Here is an 18,413-nt window from a genome sequence, read left to right on the forward strand (position 1 = left end):
TTGATGATATACTAGTCTACAGTGAGGATATGGATGCTCATCGAGCTCATCTGCAGCTAGTTTTTGACAGGTTGAAAGAGCATTCTCTCTTTGCGAAGGAGAGCAAGTGTGAATTTGCTAAGAATAAGCTGGAGTACTTAGGCCATATTATTTCTGAGAAGGGAGTTTCCACTGATCCTAAGAAACTACAAGCAATGCAGGATTGGCCAACTCCTACTGATGTAACCAAACTCAGAGGATTCTTATGCCTCACTGGCTATTACAGGAAATTTATAAGGAATTATGGGATTATATGCAAACCCCTTACTGAGTTGCTGAAAAAAGATGCTTTTAAGTGGGATGCAACAGCTGATCAAGCATTTCTGGACCTTAAACAAGCTATGATGTCTCCACCAGTATTAGCTCTGCCAGATTTTGCTCTACCTTTTGTAATTGAAACTGATGCATCAAGCTATGGCATTGGGGCTGTGTTGATGCAAGATGGCCATCCTCTTGCTTTTATCGGTAAGTCTCTGTCCCCAAAACATAGAGGTCTTTCTGTTTATGATAAAGAATTGCTGGCCATTGTTTTTGCTGTTACTTATTGGGGGCATTACTTGAGTATTAAACCATTTGAAGTCAGGACTGATCATAAGACCTTGAGTCACTTAATGAAACAGAAGCTGACTACTCCTGGGCAACTCAATTGGCTATCAAAACTAATGGCCTTTGATTTTGAGATTACCTACAAGAAGGGTGTGGAAAATGTAGTGGCTGATGCACTATCTCGGGTGCACTCTTCAGATGTGTTTTGTATGGCGATTACTTCAGTATCAACTGATCTCTATCCCCTGATCAAGGATACATGGACTTCTGACTCTGTTTTAAAGTCCATAATTGAGGAGCTGGTGCAGAATCCTCATTCAAATTCTAAATTTTCTTGGATTGGAGACCAACTGAGGAGGAAAGGTAGATTGGTAGTAGGAGAGGATCAGGCTTTGAGGCTCCGTATCATCCAGCTCTTCCATGATTCCAGTGCAGGGGGTCACTCTGATATACATGCTACATATAAACGGCTTTCTTCACTTTTCTACTGGCCCAACATGGAGAAGCAGATCAGAAACTATATTAGAGAGTGTGACGTGTGCCAGCGGTATAAGTATGGCCATAGTGCCTATCCTAGGCTCTTGCAGCCTCTACCCATACCTGATGAAGCTTGGACACAGGTTAGCTTGGATTTTATTGAAGGCCTTCCCTTATCTCATGGGAAATCAACTATTTTGGTTGTGGTGGATCGTCTTACTAAGTATGCCCATTTCATGAGTCTAGCCCATCCTTATACGGCTTTAACAGTTGCTCAAGCCTTCTTGGATCATGTTTTTAAGCTTCATGGTTTACCTACTATACTTATCAGTGACAGGGATAAGGTATTCCTCAGTGCTTTCTGGTCAGATTTCTTCAAACTCCAAGGAGTTGAGCTTCACATGTCTACGGCTTACCATCCTCAGTCGGATGGCCAAACTGAGGTGGTTAATCGTTGCTTGGAGACCTACTTACGATGTATGTGTGGGGATCAACCAACCAATTGGAGTAAATGGCTAAGCCTAGCCGAGTTCTGGTACAATACTTCTTTTCACTCGGCTATTGAAACCACCCCCTTCGAGGCTTTATATGGTTATCCGGCTCCACTTCATATCCCTTACTTCAAGGGTGATTCGGCTTTCCATGATGTCAATGAGAGTTTGATGGCACGAGATGCTATGATGGAGGTCCTCAAACACCATCTGGGGAGGGCTCAACATCGCATGAAACAGCAGCACGACAACCACAGATCAGAGAGGAAGTTTAGTGTGGGTGATTGGGTATATTTGAAGCTCCAGCCATACCGCCAGAATACCCTTCGTGACCGCCAGTTTCAGAAACTCAGCCCTCGTTACTTTGGTCCGTTTAAGGTTTCTGATAAGTTCGGAGAGGTGGCGTATAAACTGCTGCTGCCGGCTGATTGTAAGATTCATCCCGTCTTCCATGTGCCCCAGTTAAAGAAGAAAATGGGCCCTTTATCACAGCTGCATGGGACATTGCCCACAGTTGGCAATTCCACCTTCCTTGAGCCAGTCCAAATCCTTGATCGTCGTCTGGTCAAGCGAGGCAGTAGGCCGGTTACTCAGGTTCTTATCCATTGGGCAAACTCTTTTTCGGAGGATGCCACTTGGGAGTTTCTACATGACATTCAAGACCGCTTCCCTCATTTCAAACCTTGAGGCCAAGGTTTTTTGGGGCGGGGGAGATTTGATACATGAAACGCTTGAAGAATAAACGCACGAGGTGAAAAGTAAATAAACGTGTGAATGGATGCATGCACACGTGGGAAATGAGTAGGATTAAATCAGCACAAGGCGTGTGAAGCGTGAGTTGAGAGTTGTTAGATCTAGATTGGAGTTTGTTAGTCACATTTTCTTAGCTATATAAGCTGCTTTCCTTTATTGTAATTTCCCATTATTGAGAATTAATGCAATTAGCATCTTCTTCGACTCTCTCTTCTCCCACTGGTAACTCTCTGTGTATTGGTAGAATCACGGTCACCGTTCCTACTCCTGGAGGCCACGATTCCGTACCAGACATCAGCAATGCAACCCTCATACCACAAACGTGTCAGACCCTTCATCGCCGCCCATCGAGCTTGGAGCACACCAAATGCCCGCTCCACATCATTGCACGCTGTCTCCTGTCGTTGCGCAAAGTAGATCTTCTTTGGATTTGTTGGGCATCTGATCGTCTTCACAAAGGCAGGCCACCTAGGGTATATCACATCCGCCAAATAGTAGCTCATATCGTGTTGGTTGTCGTTGGCGACGAAACTGATGGCAGGACCAACGCCCATGCACTGCTCATTGAAAAGAGGCGACAACTAGAGAACATTGATGTCGTTGTTCGACCTGGCTACCCCAAAATACGCATGCCAAATCCACAGCTGGTAGTCAGCTACGGCTTCGAGGATCATCATGAGATTCTTGCCTTTGAAGCCGGTCGTGTACATCCCTTTCCAGGCGGTGGGACAGTTCTGTCATTCCCTATGCTTGCAATCTATGCTGCCTAACATCCAGGGAAACCCGTGCAACGACCCGTACATATCCATTAGATCCTCACAGTCTTGGGGGGTAGGCTTCCAATGATACCTCTCTCCGAATATGTGAATGACGCCCTTACAAAAATGCCGCAGACAATCGTTGGTAGTCGCCTCGCCGATGTGGAGGTACTCGACGAACATGTCAGCCGCACCTCTGTAGGCCAACCTGATTGCGGCAGTGCACTTCTGTATAGGTGTGTGACCGGGTCTACCACTCGCATCCTCCCTGAACCTGAAATACTTGTATCGATGCTCTAAAGCATTCACGATACTAATAAATAGATCTCGGTGCATCCTAAAACGCCACTGTAAAAAGTTCTCCCCAAACCGCAGCCTCAGCGAATTAGTCGTCAAACAACCGTTGGTAGGCAACGACTTGGTCCCGGGGTAGTACAACTCGATGATGGATGGGGCGAGGTACCGCCGGCTGCTGCTGCTGCAAGTGCTCTTGTATCAAGCAATTTATCTCTGCGGACGTATAGACCCGCAACTCTTCGTTAATTCGCCGCCTAGCATCAGCATCCCCACCACTACCACCCGCACCACTTGCCATTTTTGGATTCACTGATCAAATGAAGAATGTGGAGAGAAAGAAGAGAAACTCTTTAATACAAGTGGTGCAAATGAAATGAACTGCAACGACCCGTATATATAGAGTTTTGAAAACAAATAAATAAATAAAAATCAGAAAATGCTCTCTTCCGTCCGCTCGTCCTTTGCCCGACCACAATAGCGGACGAGCGGACGGACGTCGCATGACGACCACAGAAAACCACAGAAAATATATTTGTTTAAAGGGCATTTCGGGAAGAAAATTGAATCAGATATCAAAAATGTGATTTATAGGTACCAAAAACGATATAAAATAAAAATCAGGTACCACGTGCGAAAGTGAAAGATCAGGTACCATTTATGTAGTTCACTCTTTTAGAAATTAGTAAAGTAAGAGAGAATACGAGAAAAGTGTGTAAAGTAAGATAGATGTGGAGAAAAAGTGGGTAAAGTATGAGAAAGATGAGAAAAAGTATAAAAGAGAAACTTTCAATTTTTAGAAATAAAATTATTTTTTGTGAACATCCCAAAATGATAAAAATCAGACTATTTTTTATGGACTGAGAGAGTATTATTCTTGGATTTATGCATCTGTTGAAGTATATTACATGCTAAAATACATAGTACTAAGTAACAAAGTGAAATATAGATGAACCTGATCTAGTCTAGCATTAGTAGAAGCAATTCCAGTTTGTCATATTTTTTTTTTAAGTCTATACGATAATACGACTATCTACTTTTTACGTAACATTGATCCTCGACGAAAGATGGAAGTTCAGATAACCTTGATTTTTCATCTCTAGTCACACCATGACTCTTGGAAAACTTGTTACAAATATTCTAAATAAATCATGTAGTCATGAAGAACATTAAAATTTTAGAAATATTAGAATATTGTAGTATTTGATTAAATTAGATATAGACTATATTTAACTCAATGTTTATTATGTTAATGCCCCATAAAATTGTTATAAGAATTAATGAATTTATAAAATATATGAGAATAAATTTTTTATTTAACTTGTTAACATTCTTGAAGTTGTAAAAGCGAACCATGAAAAATTCATTTTCAATATTTTATAGTATTTCCGATGAACTCATTAACAATATATGTGAAGTAGTATAATTATTCAGTTGTCATTATCTTTGCCTAGATAATAAAGCAAATAGTACTATAGTAGGGAGTAGAGTAATTATGAAATTTAAGAGTTTTATCACATATTGCACTCATATTTATCAGAGATTAATTATGTATTAATTGAGTTGTTATAACACTCGTTCAGTCGGTTGTATCAAGGTTTGATCATTTATTTAGAAAATTACAGTATATTATATAAAATGAAAACACAAATTAAGCAATGGATAGCGAGACGCTAAACGACATAGCCCCACCATGTGAAACGACAATGTTAGCCTAAACAAATTCAAAAATTAGTAGGCCCATCCACCGTCGCACACCGTCAACCAATCACATGCTTCGCATGTGTGCGTTGCCTTCACACGTGCCACTTCAAAATTCAAATTCCCACTCACCATTTCCGCTAACACTAATAAACTAAGTATTCAATATAATAATCACTTAATCGCTTTTTAAACATTTAAATTAAACATTTAAATTTGAAAAAAAACAGAGAGGAAAAACTCAGTCCTCACCGTCTTCTCTTCAACTCTTCAATCTTTTTCGCAGTTTTAAAGCTCTAATAAACGCAGTTGCTACAATTGGAGTTTCTCTCTCTAGAAAAATTCCTCTCCTTGTGTTGGATTGGAGGTATTTTTGGTAGTATTTGAACAAAGGCGATTGCTTTGAGAGATTGAGTGAGAGCGCTGTTGGATTTCTATCTTCTTATTTTTTTAACCGTTGTTGGTGAGAGAAGATGAATGCGGTGGGAAGGCAGAGATCCGGCGCCGCGGCGGCGGCGCACCATCAGCGCCAGTACTCCGACCAATTCATGGAAGCTTCATCGAATGGCCGATGGTTGCAATCAGCTGGCCTGCAGCATTTACAGTCATCGAATAATGCGGCTCCTCCAGTTCAGGTAAATTTTCTGCTTTTTTTATTTTTTTGGTGGATTTGAACCTTTTCAGATCTGATTCCATGAGCTGGAACCGATAAATTTGATTTCCTTTTTATTTTGTTTGTTTGTTTTGAAATTAGGACTTTGGATATTACAATGGAGGCGGTCAGGGTTCTAGAATGTACGGGAGTTTGCAGACGCAGAGGATGTACAGTGGAGGCGATTTGTTTGCGGAGCCGTTGACGCCGCCGGTGCATTCACGGCGGAAGAATGGCGATGATCCAAATGAGAGTAGCCCGGGGCTGTTAGATCTGCATTCGTTCGATACTGAGCTACTTCCGGAGGTAGATTTCTTGTTTATGAACTGGAGCAGTCATTTTCGTTGATCAGTATATATCGTGGGTGTTGGTTTTATTGGATGTAGTTGTAGTTTATGTGGCAGGAAATTAACTCCATTGTGCATTGTGGATAAAGTAGTAGCTTTAGACATTGTCTTATTCAATGGTTTTGATGGAAATAGATGTTGTTGCCAGACAAGACAAGTCCACCGTGTGGCTTTGCAGCAATATACAATTGAACCCTGTGTATTCTGTGCATTTGATGCTACATTGATGCTATATGGATTTTACACCTGATTTGTTAATATGCATTTGATAAATAGATTTAAGGCAGAATGTTTCATATTAGGTGTCCTGAATTTCATTATACTCCATCAGTGTTTTATTTAAGATAGCAAGTTACATTGTCTAAGATTTCCTAACTCTTTTTTTTTGTATTCTTTTCCCTTTTGGCTATTTTTGATTGTTGAGAATAGATGCCAGTTCCCTCTCTGTATGATGCTCCTCCAATAAATAATTTATCAAGAGGAAGAAGTTTTGATGATTCGGACCCATACTTGGGGATGAATAAACAGACTGGCAAAACACGTGGCTTACCTGATACTAATGTTCTAAAAAGCATCACTGCGGACAATGTGAAGGCTAGCAATGTTGCAAAGATTAAAGTAGTGGTATGTATTTTATTCTTTTCAAGTAGCTGTTCTACTCTAAACATTTCAGCTGGACGAAAACACGCATGACTTTTCTGTAATTTGTATTCTTACTTCATATGACTAATCATTTCGCAGTTTCATAATTTCTTTGGCATGCACTTTCTTACCCAACATTTCTCTTGCAGTAAGCAGATATGTAAAACTTCAACACTGTTGTTTCTTTGTATGATTGACAAACATTTTATTTATACCAGGTAAGGAAAAGACCACTAAATAAAAGGGAACTGGCAAAGAATGACGAAGATATCATAGAAACCTCTTCAAACTGTCTTGTTGTCCATGAGACAAAACTCAAGGTGTGTAGAACTTGTTATGAATTCTGTTGCTCTCTATTCGATTGATAGAATTGTTACCAACATTTAGTACTTTGTGCTATGCGTCCCTCTGTCCATGATTATTGCTTCCTTAAAATTAAGTCATGTTTTGCTCTCCTATAAAATCGTTTCCTAGTAAATTCACATCTTTTCTTCAAGGGTGTACTCTTGAAGCTACCTTCAAAAATTGAAAAAGTATCTCTGCTTCTTGATTTTTTATGATACGTCACTTCCCTAGTAGACCTGAGAAGTAACATTTGCAATGTAATGAACTTGGCTTGGAAAGTTTAAAGCTTATAAGAGCAAATTTTCTTGTTGTTATGGTTGTAACTGTGTCTCAAGTTTTCCTTTCTTACTCTGTGGGAAAATCGTTTTTAAGATGCCTCTTTCTCCAATCAAATGTTAATTAAAAATGGGAATGCCTATTCATCCAAATACCCATTTTTCATGTATATGAATCTTAATGTGCTACAGGTTGACCTGACAGAGTATCAGGAGAAACATGAATTTGTTTTTGATGCTGTACTAAATGAAGAAGTGTCAAATGATGAGGTAATTATATCCCATGATATGAATCTATATTAACCTGAAATGGATCTGGTACTCTAATCTTGATGTCTGCTTAATTCTGGTTCACTCTTTTTTTTCATTTCTCTAGGTATATCGTGAAACCGTAGAACCTATCATACCCATAATTTTCCAACGTACAAAAGCAACTTGCTTCGCTTATGGCCAAACAGGTAATAACATACTATCCTGTAATCTGGTGGAACTGCATGTTGTATAATTCATCTTGTTGTCTGACTAGTTTAATTCTTCTATGTAGAGTATCAATCCTGAAATGATTTTACTATCTGAACTCAACTTTTCTGATGTTTCAACCATACCCCAAAAAGAAAACTCTTGAAACCCTTTTCGATTTCTTTGATGTCAACACTAGTTCATCAATTTCATCAATCTCTAACAATTCATCAGGAAGTGGCAAAACATATACCATGAAACCACTGCCCCTCAGAGCAGTGAGAGATATCTTGAGGCTCATTCATCACACCTACAGGAACCAAGGGTTTCAATTGTTTTTCAGCTTCTTTGAGATATATGGAGGAAAACTCTTTGATCTGCTCAGTGATAGAAAGTAAGCTTTTTCTCTGGGTTCCTTAGTTGGCTTTCACCCATTAGTAGTAGCATGCCAACAAATTTTTAATTTCTGTACTTGTAGGAAACTTTGTATGAGAGAGGATGGGAAGCAGCAAGTTTGTATTGTGGGTTTGCAAGAGTATCGAGTAGTGGATGTGGAGACAGTTAAGGAGCTCATTGAGAGAGGAAATGCGACTAGAAGTACTGGAACCACAGGTGCAAATGAGGAATCATCTCGGTCACATGCGATTCTTCAACTTTCTGTTAAGAGGTCTGTGGATGGAAGTGAATCTAAACCTGCACGACTTGTTGGTAAACTCTCCTTCATAGACCTTGCTGGAAGTGAACGTGGGGCAGATACAACAGACAATGACAAGCAAACAAGGTACATGGCTTAGGATCACAACATAAATTTCTTACTAGTGCTTTCATACAACTATATTATGCATGGGGCATTCTCACACTTGGTAATGCAAATCATTGCTCGTTGGCTTTCACCTGTTGTTTGAGAGATGAAAATATGATGATCACAAGAATTTGTCGCCCTTATCCAATTTCCGGATTATGCAGAATGGAAGGGGCTGAGATCAACAAAAGTTTGCTTGCACTGAAGGAATGTATCAGAGCACTTGACAATGACCAAGGGCACATTCCGTTTAGAGGCAGTAAATTAACCGAAGTTTTACGAGATTCCTTCGTCGGGAATTCTCGCACTGTTATGATATCATGTATTTCACCAAACTCCGGATCTTGTGAGCATACCCTGAACACTTTAAGATACGCTGATAGGTATGTCTATGTTGTAATGAGTAATTATTCTTTCAGCAAACACTTATTTTTAAGTCTTGAGCAATATGTTTCTGTTGTAGGGTAAAGAGCCTTTCAAGAGGCAACACCAAAAAAGATGTGATGTCCTCGACCACAAACCTGAAAGAGTCAATTGCACAACCTTTGTCGTCAGTCCTTCCACCTGCTACGACTTTTGAGGATGATACAGGTGATTCGTGGCCCGAACAAACTGATAGGGAAGACTATGATGACGATTTCTATGAGCAAGAAAAACCATCTTGGAAGAAAAACTCGAGAGTTGAACTGCACAGCCTCCCGATTCCTGAAGACAAAATGAAGAGAGACAATATCCAATCCAAGTGGAAGGAACCTCCTAAATCAGAAATAAAATATTCAAATTCAGATGATGATTTGACTGCTTTATTGAAGGTAAGAGAATATCAGGAGTACCTTATTTGATGATATAAATAAGGCATTAATCAATTTGTGCCGTCCATGTTTAGGAAGAGGAAGATCTTGTCCATGCTCACAGAAAACAGGTGGAGGAGACTATGGAGATTGTTAGAGAGGTTTATAAATTTTTCTTTCAATGTCGGGGTTTTCTCCCTCCTCAAGCACGTGAATTTTGTTAATCTCTTCTATTTGCTCTTTGTAGGAGATGAATCTGTTGGTCGAGGCTGATCAACCTGGAAACCGGCTAGATGATTACATCTCAAGATTGAACTCAATCCTATCTCAGAAGGCTGCTGGCATCCTCCAATTACAAAACCGCTTGGCTCATTTCCAGAAACGCTTGAAGGAGCACAACATCCTTGTTTCTTCTGGCTACTAGACTCGAAGGTATGTCATGATACTCAACATAGTGAGCGGTGCTTCTGCTTGCTTGGGAAATCGATACTCTGCTGCAGTCACTCATGTAGTTCGATTATGCATCAGAAATTCACCTCCTAAGATTAGTTGTCTTGTGTCAAAACTCCCGCATGGCGTTGGTCTTGTAATGTTTTACAAGCCCTTTGAGCCTTCTGCCCGATTGGGGGCAGAGATCTGCCCCGTTTATATACATTCTACAATCATTGATTTGCTCAACAGGCTGCATTGTAAAGATTTATGTAACTCACAATTTGATAATGTCTCCTCGACGGAAAAAAGAGCCGGTTTTATGTTGAAGGCTTTCAGCATGTATACTCTACCCAATTTTTTCACTTTCCTTTTGTTTTCAAATTTATATTATACTCCCTCCGTTCCAAGGTAGATATCACACTTGGGAGATACACGAGATTTTAGGAGATGTTATTTTGTGTGTTAAGCGATGAGAGAAAATATAATTTTATAATTGATGTGAGAGGGAATTTTTTCTAAAAGAAGAAATGTGACATCTTTTGTGTGATAAACTAAAAAGGAAAGTGTGATATCTACCTTGGGACGGAGGGAGTGCAATTTTCAACTTTGCTTATATAGTAAAATCTGAACTTTTCAGCTTTGCTTCTCCTAGTTCTTACAGTAGTAGATGGATTATCGACTTATCGTATCCCATTTGTACAAACTAATTTATGGAGTATTAAAAAGCATGACTAGATGAGTAGCTATTAATCCTATAGTATAAAAGGCCATGAGTTTAATGATCTATTTCTCCATTTATCTTGGATTAAATCTCCTATTTTGATTCGTATTGAGATTTATGAAATGAAAAGAAAACATAGACTAAAAGATTTAATCAATAGGATTCATGAAATGGAAAGAAAATATAGATTCAGAAATTTAGTGAATTATTAATTCTAATTTTTTATATTAATTTTTTAACAAAAGATAAGTGAAATGTGAGATTGATCGCTTAAATTAAATGGTACTGCAGTATTAATAAAAACAAGACCAAAGTATTTTATAATTGTAGATTATTGCTACAGCATACAAGTAGTACTTAGAGCACTTGTGCAGTATCAAACTAATAAAAAAAACTAAAAAGCACCTCATTAATGGCATATAAAATAGAGTGAACTACAAAATTGATCTCTGCATATGACAAGTCGAACGTTAGAGGTATCCATGTTTTAAAAAATGCATTGTAAGCCTCTACGTATGAGTATAATATCTTTCCAGACCATTTTTCACTATTTTGAGTCTTTTATACCCTTTTACCCTCACCTTTAACCTAAATATAATTCTAAGGTTGTTTTAGTGTTTTTTATTTTTATTACTATGTACTATGTTTATTTTATATTACAATATTATCTTCATTTAATCTATAAATATTATAAATTTAATTATATTGATAAGTTAAAATACTTACCAATAGTTATCCTAAGAATAATTTATGTTTTTATTTTAGTTAAACTAAACAGAAGATGGATTGTCGAAATATTAGGATTTTTTTTTGATATTTTAGTTAAACATCTTCTATTTAATTTTAATATTAACCTAATTGAGAAATTAGGATTTATTTTAGATTAACTAAAATATTCTACTTCTTTTTAATAGTTATCATAAGAATGATTTATGTTTTTATTTTAGTTTGATAAGTATTTTAATTTACCAATTTAATAAATTTAAAATATTTGTGGATTAAATGAAAATAATATTTTAATATAAAATAAACATAGTACCCCCTCCGTCCCAAAGAAGATGACCCCTTTCTTGGGCGGCACGGGATTTTATGCAACTTTATTTTGTGTGTTAAGTGGAGAGAGTAAAGTAAGAGAGAGGGAATAAAGTAGAGATAAATGGATTTCCATTTTAAGTAATGGGTCATCTTGATTGGGACAAACCAAAAAGGAAAGTGAGTCATCTTTAATAAAAATGAGAAAGACTAAAACATCATTGGAATTATATTTAGGTTAAAAGTGAGGGGAAAAGGATATAAAAGACTTAAAATAGTGAAAAAGAGTCTGAAATGATATTATAACCATGCATAGATGCTTACAATGTATTTTTTAAAACATGGCACTTCTAGCGTTTGACTTGTTATACTTAGAGGCCAATTTTATAGTTTACTCTATAAAATACCCATATGATGTGATAAGAGAGAGTAAAATAAGAAAGAGAAAAAAGTTACCATATATAGAAATGACTCAACTATGAAGAAATTTTTCGAAATGGAAAAATGACTTAACTATGAAGAAACGGAGGGAGTATTGTTTTTCCGACAAAAATTACGCTTATTTTCAAATATCTTCATTAATTTTTAAATCAGTTATTCTTTTGTAGGGTTCACACGTTTCACCGATAGCCTTCAAAAGTTTCATTTATTTATGTAAAGAAATGGATGAAGAAAATCGGGAAACATACTATTTCTATTTGGATGAAAAGAAGTGTAGAAAAGACATTCATGATTTGACAAAAATGCCCTTATACAACCTGGCTAATTCAGAATCAACCTCATCGGCCAATTTTGCCTCCCCAAATCTCCTCAGCCCTTTGCTCAAAACCCTCCCCAAATACTCATCCACCTCCCACGTGGACCCCATCCCACTCCTCTTCATCATCTCGTAAATCCTGACCGTCGATTCCTTCCTCTCCGCGCCTATCAATGCCTTCACCATCCTCAGCAGCCCCCTGCTCGCGCCGCGCACCGCCGCCGCCTCCTCCTCCATCCGATCCACCAGCGCGTCGATCTCCGCCGTCATCCCCTTCCGCGCCAGCGCCACCACCATCTCGGAGTACGCGTTGAGGTCGGCGCCGTACTCGGACTGGATGACGGAGAACACCACGGCGGCGATGGCGCACTGGTCCTGGCGGAGCAGCTCCTTCAGCGCGGCGGTGAGGTCGGATTTGATGAGGCGGCGGAGCGCCTGCGTGGGGAGGCTCTCCGGATCGGATCGGTACGCGCGCTTTAGGGCTTGGATTGCTTGGATGGCTTCGGTGCTGAGGATTCGACCTTTCAGAAGCGGGCCGCGGTTGTCACGCGGACCGCAGCGCACGGTGGCGACGCGGCGGATGGTGGCGGCGCCGGCGGGGGAGGATGAGGCGGAGAAGAGAGCGAGGTTTGAGTTTGCGTAGGCGGCCATTTGGTGGAGGATTTGGTCGCTTGTGAATCGGATAAAAACTTGAGTAGGATAAGAGGCTTAGATTCAAATGACGGAATTGTCCCTCTGCATAACACGAATTCACAAATGATTTCAAATCTTAAAATTAAAACGATACAAAAGAAAAATTGTAAAATGAAAATCGTCGACAGCAGGATTCGAACCTGCGCAGGCAAAGCCCAACAGATTTCGAGTCTGTCTCCTTAACCACTCGGACATATCGACTGCTGATGTTTTAGCCATGATTATAAAAATATGGTTATTATGAACAAGAGTGAAAACGTAATTTATTTACTAATTCGGAACCATCTGAACCTTTTTCTCTTCCTCAAGTTTTTTTTCTTTAAATTCATTTATCTCGAGGTGTAGTAGTGTAGTTATTGAAGGCACACCATCTTCTTAGTCAGATTCTTCATCTACAGTTTGATTTTTTCTAACTACTCAACTATATCTTATGGAGCTTCAGAATATAATCCAATAGCTATATCTCTATCCCAAACAAGTGATAGTAGTGATCAAAGTAAGGAAACGACTTGTTTCTCATGAAATTGCAATCTAGTATGAACATATACAATTACAGAATTTTGTGATAATACCATACTTCCTTTGTTGCATTATTGTTGAGTTGTATTAATTTTTGAACCGTCTTATTAGTGCTGAGTCATTTCCATTTCGGATAAATCCAAAAGTTTAATCTATGGTACTTTACAGTTTCAGATTTTATTATCTCATTATTCATCTACTTTATTCTCGTTCCATTTTACTTACTAAATATATTTTTTAATTTCCATGTTAAAAGAAACGCTCAATACTATTGCAAGGTGGGAGTACATTAATAGCGAACATATATAGATTTTTTACCTGCATCTAATCTCCCACATATCTGCACTTGCATTGACACACTTTCTTTCATCATCCCATCCAACACCACTTGATTCTCCATTCGTATAGCATGATATTGTTTATTCGATAATTTACAACGGCATTATGGCCTGACAACTTTTCTTGCAAAATTCTCCATTGAGAGATCCATTAGTGCACACTTCATAAGTTTTGTTGATGGAAAACGTGAAGCTAACTTGTCAATGAAGATAATCAAGGGATTCGGACGAATTATGGAGAAAATTGCAAATCGAAAGTGAATTGAGAAAGAGAACACAACGCCATAAATAAATAGAATATGATGCGAATAAATAAAACAAATCAAGCAAAAATGCGATTTCTAGAGGATCAAATAAATACTACGGCACTGAAATTCTATAACAAATATATTGTGGAAGGTATTCATAGCCTGAAAACTAATCTGTTACAAACAACAAAAATGAAAAAGTTCTCAGAGAGACGGATCGGGCAAATATTGACAAACTCAGGTTATAAGCCGCGTAGGCATTAAGACAAACAAATTAAGATATAAGCGCGGTATAACTAGCAAGGATTATGTTTCCAGTTCAGATACCTGAACATACACCATTTGAGTGTACCCGTTGAACACAGAGGGCTCGAATCGTGTTAAGCCCAGCCGTTGAAACAAGGCAAATCGACCATCTTTGACAATAGGGCTAGGCGCCCGTGCGGGTTCATACCTTGTCTGATGAGTAAGAGAAGGGCCAGCAACTGGGGGCACCTCCCAGTAGACATCCAACACTGACTCCACAAATCTGCTATTCTGGAAATGCTCATCGTAGGTGATTGCCTTGTTGCTGTGGTTAAAGTCGTCGCGCATGTAGCCTCTCACGCCCCACCATGCTTCTCCCGGTCCACACAACTCGTCCGTATCAACTGCTTTCTCCCAGAATTTCCTCCTTCTATACCTTATCCTGGCTTCATCGCTATCTCTGAAGCAGCTATGCCCACCACCTGAATGAAACAAGACAACTCCATGTTCATGCGTGCACCAGAAAAAATGAATGTAATACTGCCAAGAAATTTATGACAAAAACGAAGTACCTCTAATGTACGGTTGATCACATATTTGCCTTAAGGAATAATGATCTCCAGTTCCAGTATCATAATTGTCCTCGAAAACTAGATGTTTGAATCCAGCTTTCACTGCTTGCTTTAATCTAGTAAAGTCAAGATAGGAATTTATAAATCAGAACATGACATAGGATTCATGAACATTGTGTGTTACTCAGTTTGATTAACCTATACTTACCTTTTAAGTTCATTTTGATGGTCATCAAAGAACACAAGGACACGGGTAGGATCTTGAATCCCATGCTTCCCCAACACTCGTTCCCAGTCCATACTCCCAAAGTCGACAAAGTCTTTCCCAGCAAAGTAAGTGCAGTTTCCATCAACATAAGCAGGCCCCTTCTTCAGGTACTTCTCTGGATGACGAGGTGTAATAGATAAAATAGGTGTATCAGGCATGGCTTGCCTCAAAACCCATGTCGAATGCCCCTTAAAGGCGCCACTCTCAATCATCAAATCTGGTTTCAGCCATCTTGTGATAAACCAAAGTCCAAAACTGTGATCAAAACCCATGCCATACATGTTGTTCTTGATGGGCCGGGTCTCGTAGATTGGCACAAATTCCTCAAGCCCAAGGAGCAAATCCTTTGGTGTCCATTCCACAGTTTTTCCATGTTTTGATCTGCCTTTTGACAAGGATAACAATTATATGCATATACAACTTACTGAAACATCATGTTTCTTCCAGAATATTAAATTCAAGAATCAATACGGTAAACATGAATACAAGATTATCGCCCTGGAGAATGACAAAATTACGAAAGCATCATATCTTAGCAATTTCCAAATACATCATCTCAACTTCTCATAAAAGAAGACTCAATGTGTTGATTATCAAGCGGACAATCAACTAGGCAACATTGAAACTTAATTGCATCACTGCCTTATAATCTCATCTGAAGCAATTAGCTGCACCAACAATATAAGTATATCTACAATTAAATAATGGAAAGCTACTAAATCCGCTTTTCAACAAACAAAAGCAAACCAGCGATTAACTATGATATCAAAAATTCAATTCAATTTCAGTTTTTTTGTCCTAATTCATCAACATTGTATATCACTGCAACTTCATTCCGAATCTCAGTTAAACACAGATCGACATCACCGTGAAAGAAAGCTTTCAGCTAACCTAAGCCAGAACTCCCTAGCATTACGCCAAATAATAAGAAAATCAACAGTAATAACCATTAACAAAACCTAATTCTTACGATTCTTAACAAGATATGCACTTAACCTTTCGAAGTAATAATAAATTGACATTTACATAAAAAATCAGACCTCAATTGTCACCGAATCCCTAAACCTAATGATCCATAGAATATGAAAACTTACACCAAGGAACGCCGAGCGCTCCGAAATCCGATTCGACTGCATCGACCGGGAAGAAGAGGCGCGAGATGCCGGAGGAGGAGGACGCTGGCACGAAATCGAGGGAGCGGGAAACTAGAGAATAGATAATGACGACTACGAAAGCCGAGACGAGAATAGGCCAGAGGTAGCCCGTTCGAGTCAAGTAATTTGTGATCCGAATTGCGATGGACATGTGTTTACGGGTCTTGGACTCATCGGCGAATTCTTCGCCTCCGGTGCCGTTCTCGGAGGCGTGAGGCGGACGGCGAGTGGAGACCGTTCCTTCGAGCAGATTGTGCGCTGTCTTCATTTTCACGCTCAGTGCGTGCGCTACTGTGTGGGAAAGCGACGAGCTTCAAACTAAATGAGTGGATCCATCTGCTTTAAGTTTTCCACATATGATATTTTTGCCCCCAAACTACATGCTAATTAAAGATTCACCTCTTATTAACCATAAAATTACAGAAGGGGTCGTAAGTACTATTTGTATTTGATAATAGGTTCATTAAAATAAATTAGATATTGTCAGCTAAATAACAATAATTATGAAAAATACAGTTCATCAATTTACGATGCTACCCTCGTACACACCCCTCTTTAACTAGTCATAATTGAACGCAAATAAATGATTTAGGGGCTAATTTACTATCCAAATAAGCAGGTACCAATTTATTAATTGTCTGATAATTATTAATAAGTACTCCACTATATATAACTGTAACCATGTTAATTATTAAAACATTGTTGAAATTATGGATTCGGAAGCAAAAAATGTAGGTAACACATTCAATTTTCCTTCAATATATCATTGTATTTAAAATGAATTATATAGTCGAATAGATATAGGATGATACGGTGTTGGATGTAAATGATATAGTATTTGAGAGAAAATGATATAACAAACGTAAAAAATGATAAAGTTTAAACTAGTGAATGATATTGTATAGGCCAAAAAATGAAATTGCATTTGTACTGTAATGATATTGCTAAACAAAGTAAATTTTATAATATGGACGAGAGAATGATATAGTTTTTGTATGGATTGTGATACTGAATAAGAATTCATATTTAAAAATACCGAAAAAATGATAGGACCAAACAAATGGAAAATGATACGTACAGTTTAAACAGTTTAAAGATTATTGGATGGGCTGGACAATTATACTGCATCTGCCTTTAATGCTAAACAAAGAAATTTATATCATCTGAGAATGATGTTGTTTTGGGAGTTCTTATGAATTATGATATTGAATAAGAATTGATATTCAAAAATACAGATGGCCAAAAGAGAAAATGATAGTATTACTAAAATGAAACCATTATATAGTGTACGCTCGATAATGACACAAAACCATATTCTACAGTTTCAAATGTCATTACTACAATCAGCTAACTCATTACTAAACCAAGATTGAAGAGGCTAGCAGGATTACTGCCTAAGGTCCATTACATGCATATATGTGAATAACAAACCAATTTCAAAATTCATCAATCACATAAACCTGAAGAAAAGCTGAAACCACTGCAAAAAAAGAAGAAGTAATCAATTGATTTTCATACAAGCTATACAATATTTGGAACTTGGAAGGCAGTAAATAAGAAGAGGTTATCAATCCGGCTTGTCTCACAAGAAGAAGGCACCCCCGAATGCACTAGCTAGCTCGCGTAACGGGCTTGGGATTCAGAATCTCGGTCTCCTGCACTGTCCCCTTTCCAGAGGCGGATAATAGAAAAGCACAGTAATCTGAGGCAAACGAGAATGGCGATGACGATGAGGGCCGATAATACGTACGACTTGGGAGAATGGGGCCGGCAGCCAAACAGGATTCCAAGGCATACCATTATAAATTATGAAATGAAAGAAATGGAGAAGGATAAATTAATCCTCATAATTTATGAGTTTGAGGAAAACTATGGAATATTTCTTTCACCTGGTTTTTGGTGGTCACCCAATGTGTGAAGTATGGTATAGTTGTGTGTTTTTTTTTTCCAAAGAGTGGAAAAGACAATGGAAAAAGGCAAAAGGGTGCATCACTTCTTTGGCTGTTTTACTTTACTTCCATGTTGCTTGTTTTATTGTAATAACTTGTTCTATCTCATATG

The 18,413-nt window shown here is 38.4% G+C and overlaps 3 protein-coding genes and 1 non-coding gene across 6 annotated transcripts; 1 reads left to right on the top strand and 3 right to left on the bottom strand.

The window, feature by feature from the left end:
• The first annotated feature begins 5,298 nt into the window (after nt 1–5,298).
• On the top strand, nt 5,299–10,131 carry LOC125186197 (kinesin-like protein KIN-13B). 2 transcript variants are annotated; one of them, XM_048082542.1, is made up of 12 exons: nt 5,299–5,694; nt 5,814–6,017; nt 6,488–6,682; nt 6,919–7,020; nt 7,513–7,590; nt 7,697–7,778; nt 8,014–8,173; nt 8,258–8,560; nt 8,746–8,964; nt 9,045–9,393; nt 9,468–9,533; nt 9,620–10,131. In XM_048082542.1, exons 1-12 carry the CDS (start codon nt 5,533–5,535, stop codon nt 9,794–9,796), a joined length of 2,097 nt encoding a protein of 698 aa, XP_047938499.1. In that variant the 5' UTR covers nt 5,299–5,532; the 3' UTR covers nt 9,797–10,131. The 2 variants fall into 2 exon arrangements, with proteins under 2 accessions (XP_047938499.1, XP_047938500.1); XM_048082543.1 differs by lacking the exons at nt 5,299–5,694; nt 5,814–6,017 and adding an exon at nt 6,253–6,360.
• Nucleotides 10,132–12,184: 2,053 nt separating this feature from the next.
• On the bottom strand, nt 12,185–13,035 carry LOC125188824 (protein THYLAKOID ASSEMBLY 8, chloroplastic-like). Its single transcript, XM_048085884.1, has one exon. It carries the CDS (start codon nt 12,963–12,965, stop codon nt 12,285–12,287), a length of 681 nt encoding a protein of 226 aa, XP_047941841.1. The 5' UTR covers nt 12,966–13,035; the 3' UTR covers nt 12,185–12,284.
• A 91-nt stretch (nt 13,036–13,126) lies between these two features.
• Nucleotides 13,127–13,208, bottom strand: TRNAS-CGA. The gene has a single exon. It is a non-coding gene; the product is annotated as a tRNA-Ser (tRNA).
• A 969-nt stretch (nt 13,209–14,177) lies between these two features.
• On the bottom strand, nt 14,178–16,672 carry LOC125188823. Of its 2 annotated transcripts, XM_048085881.1 has the most exons (5): nt 16,293–16,672; nt 15,139–15,583; nt 14,931–15,046; nt 14,440–14,840; nt 14,178–14,286 (listed from the first exon to the last, which is right to left on the bottom strand). In XM_048085881.1, exons 1-5 carry the CDS (start codon nt 16,618–16,620, stop codon nt 14,206–14,208), a joined length of 1,371 nt encoding a protein of 456 aa, XP_047941838.1. In that variant the 5' UTR covers nt 16,621–16,672; the 3' UTR covers nt 14,178–14,205. The 2 variants fall into 2 exon arrangements, with proteins under 2 accessions (XP_047941838.1, XP_047941840.1); XM_048085883.1 differs by having other exon boundaries at nt 14,178–14,840; nt 16,293–16,671.
• Between the last annotated feature and the right edge of the window lie 1,741 nt (nt 16,673–18,413).

The sequence above is a fragment of the Salvia hispanica genome, chromosome 5, assembly GCF_023119035.1.
Source record: "Salvia hispanica cultivar TCC Black 2014 chromosome 5, UniMelb_Shisp_WGS_1.0, whole genome shotgun sequence".
Classification (NCBI taxonomy): domain Eukaryota; kingdom Viridiplantae; phylum Streptophyta; class Magnoliopsida; order Lamiales; family Lamiaceae; genus Salvia; species Salvia hispanica.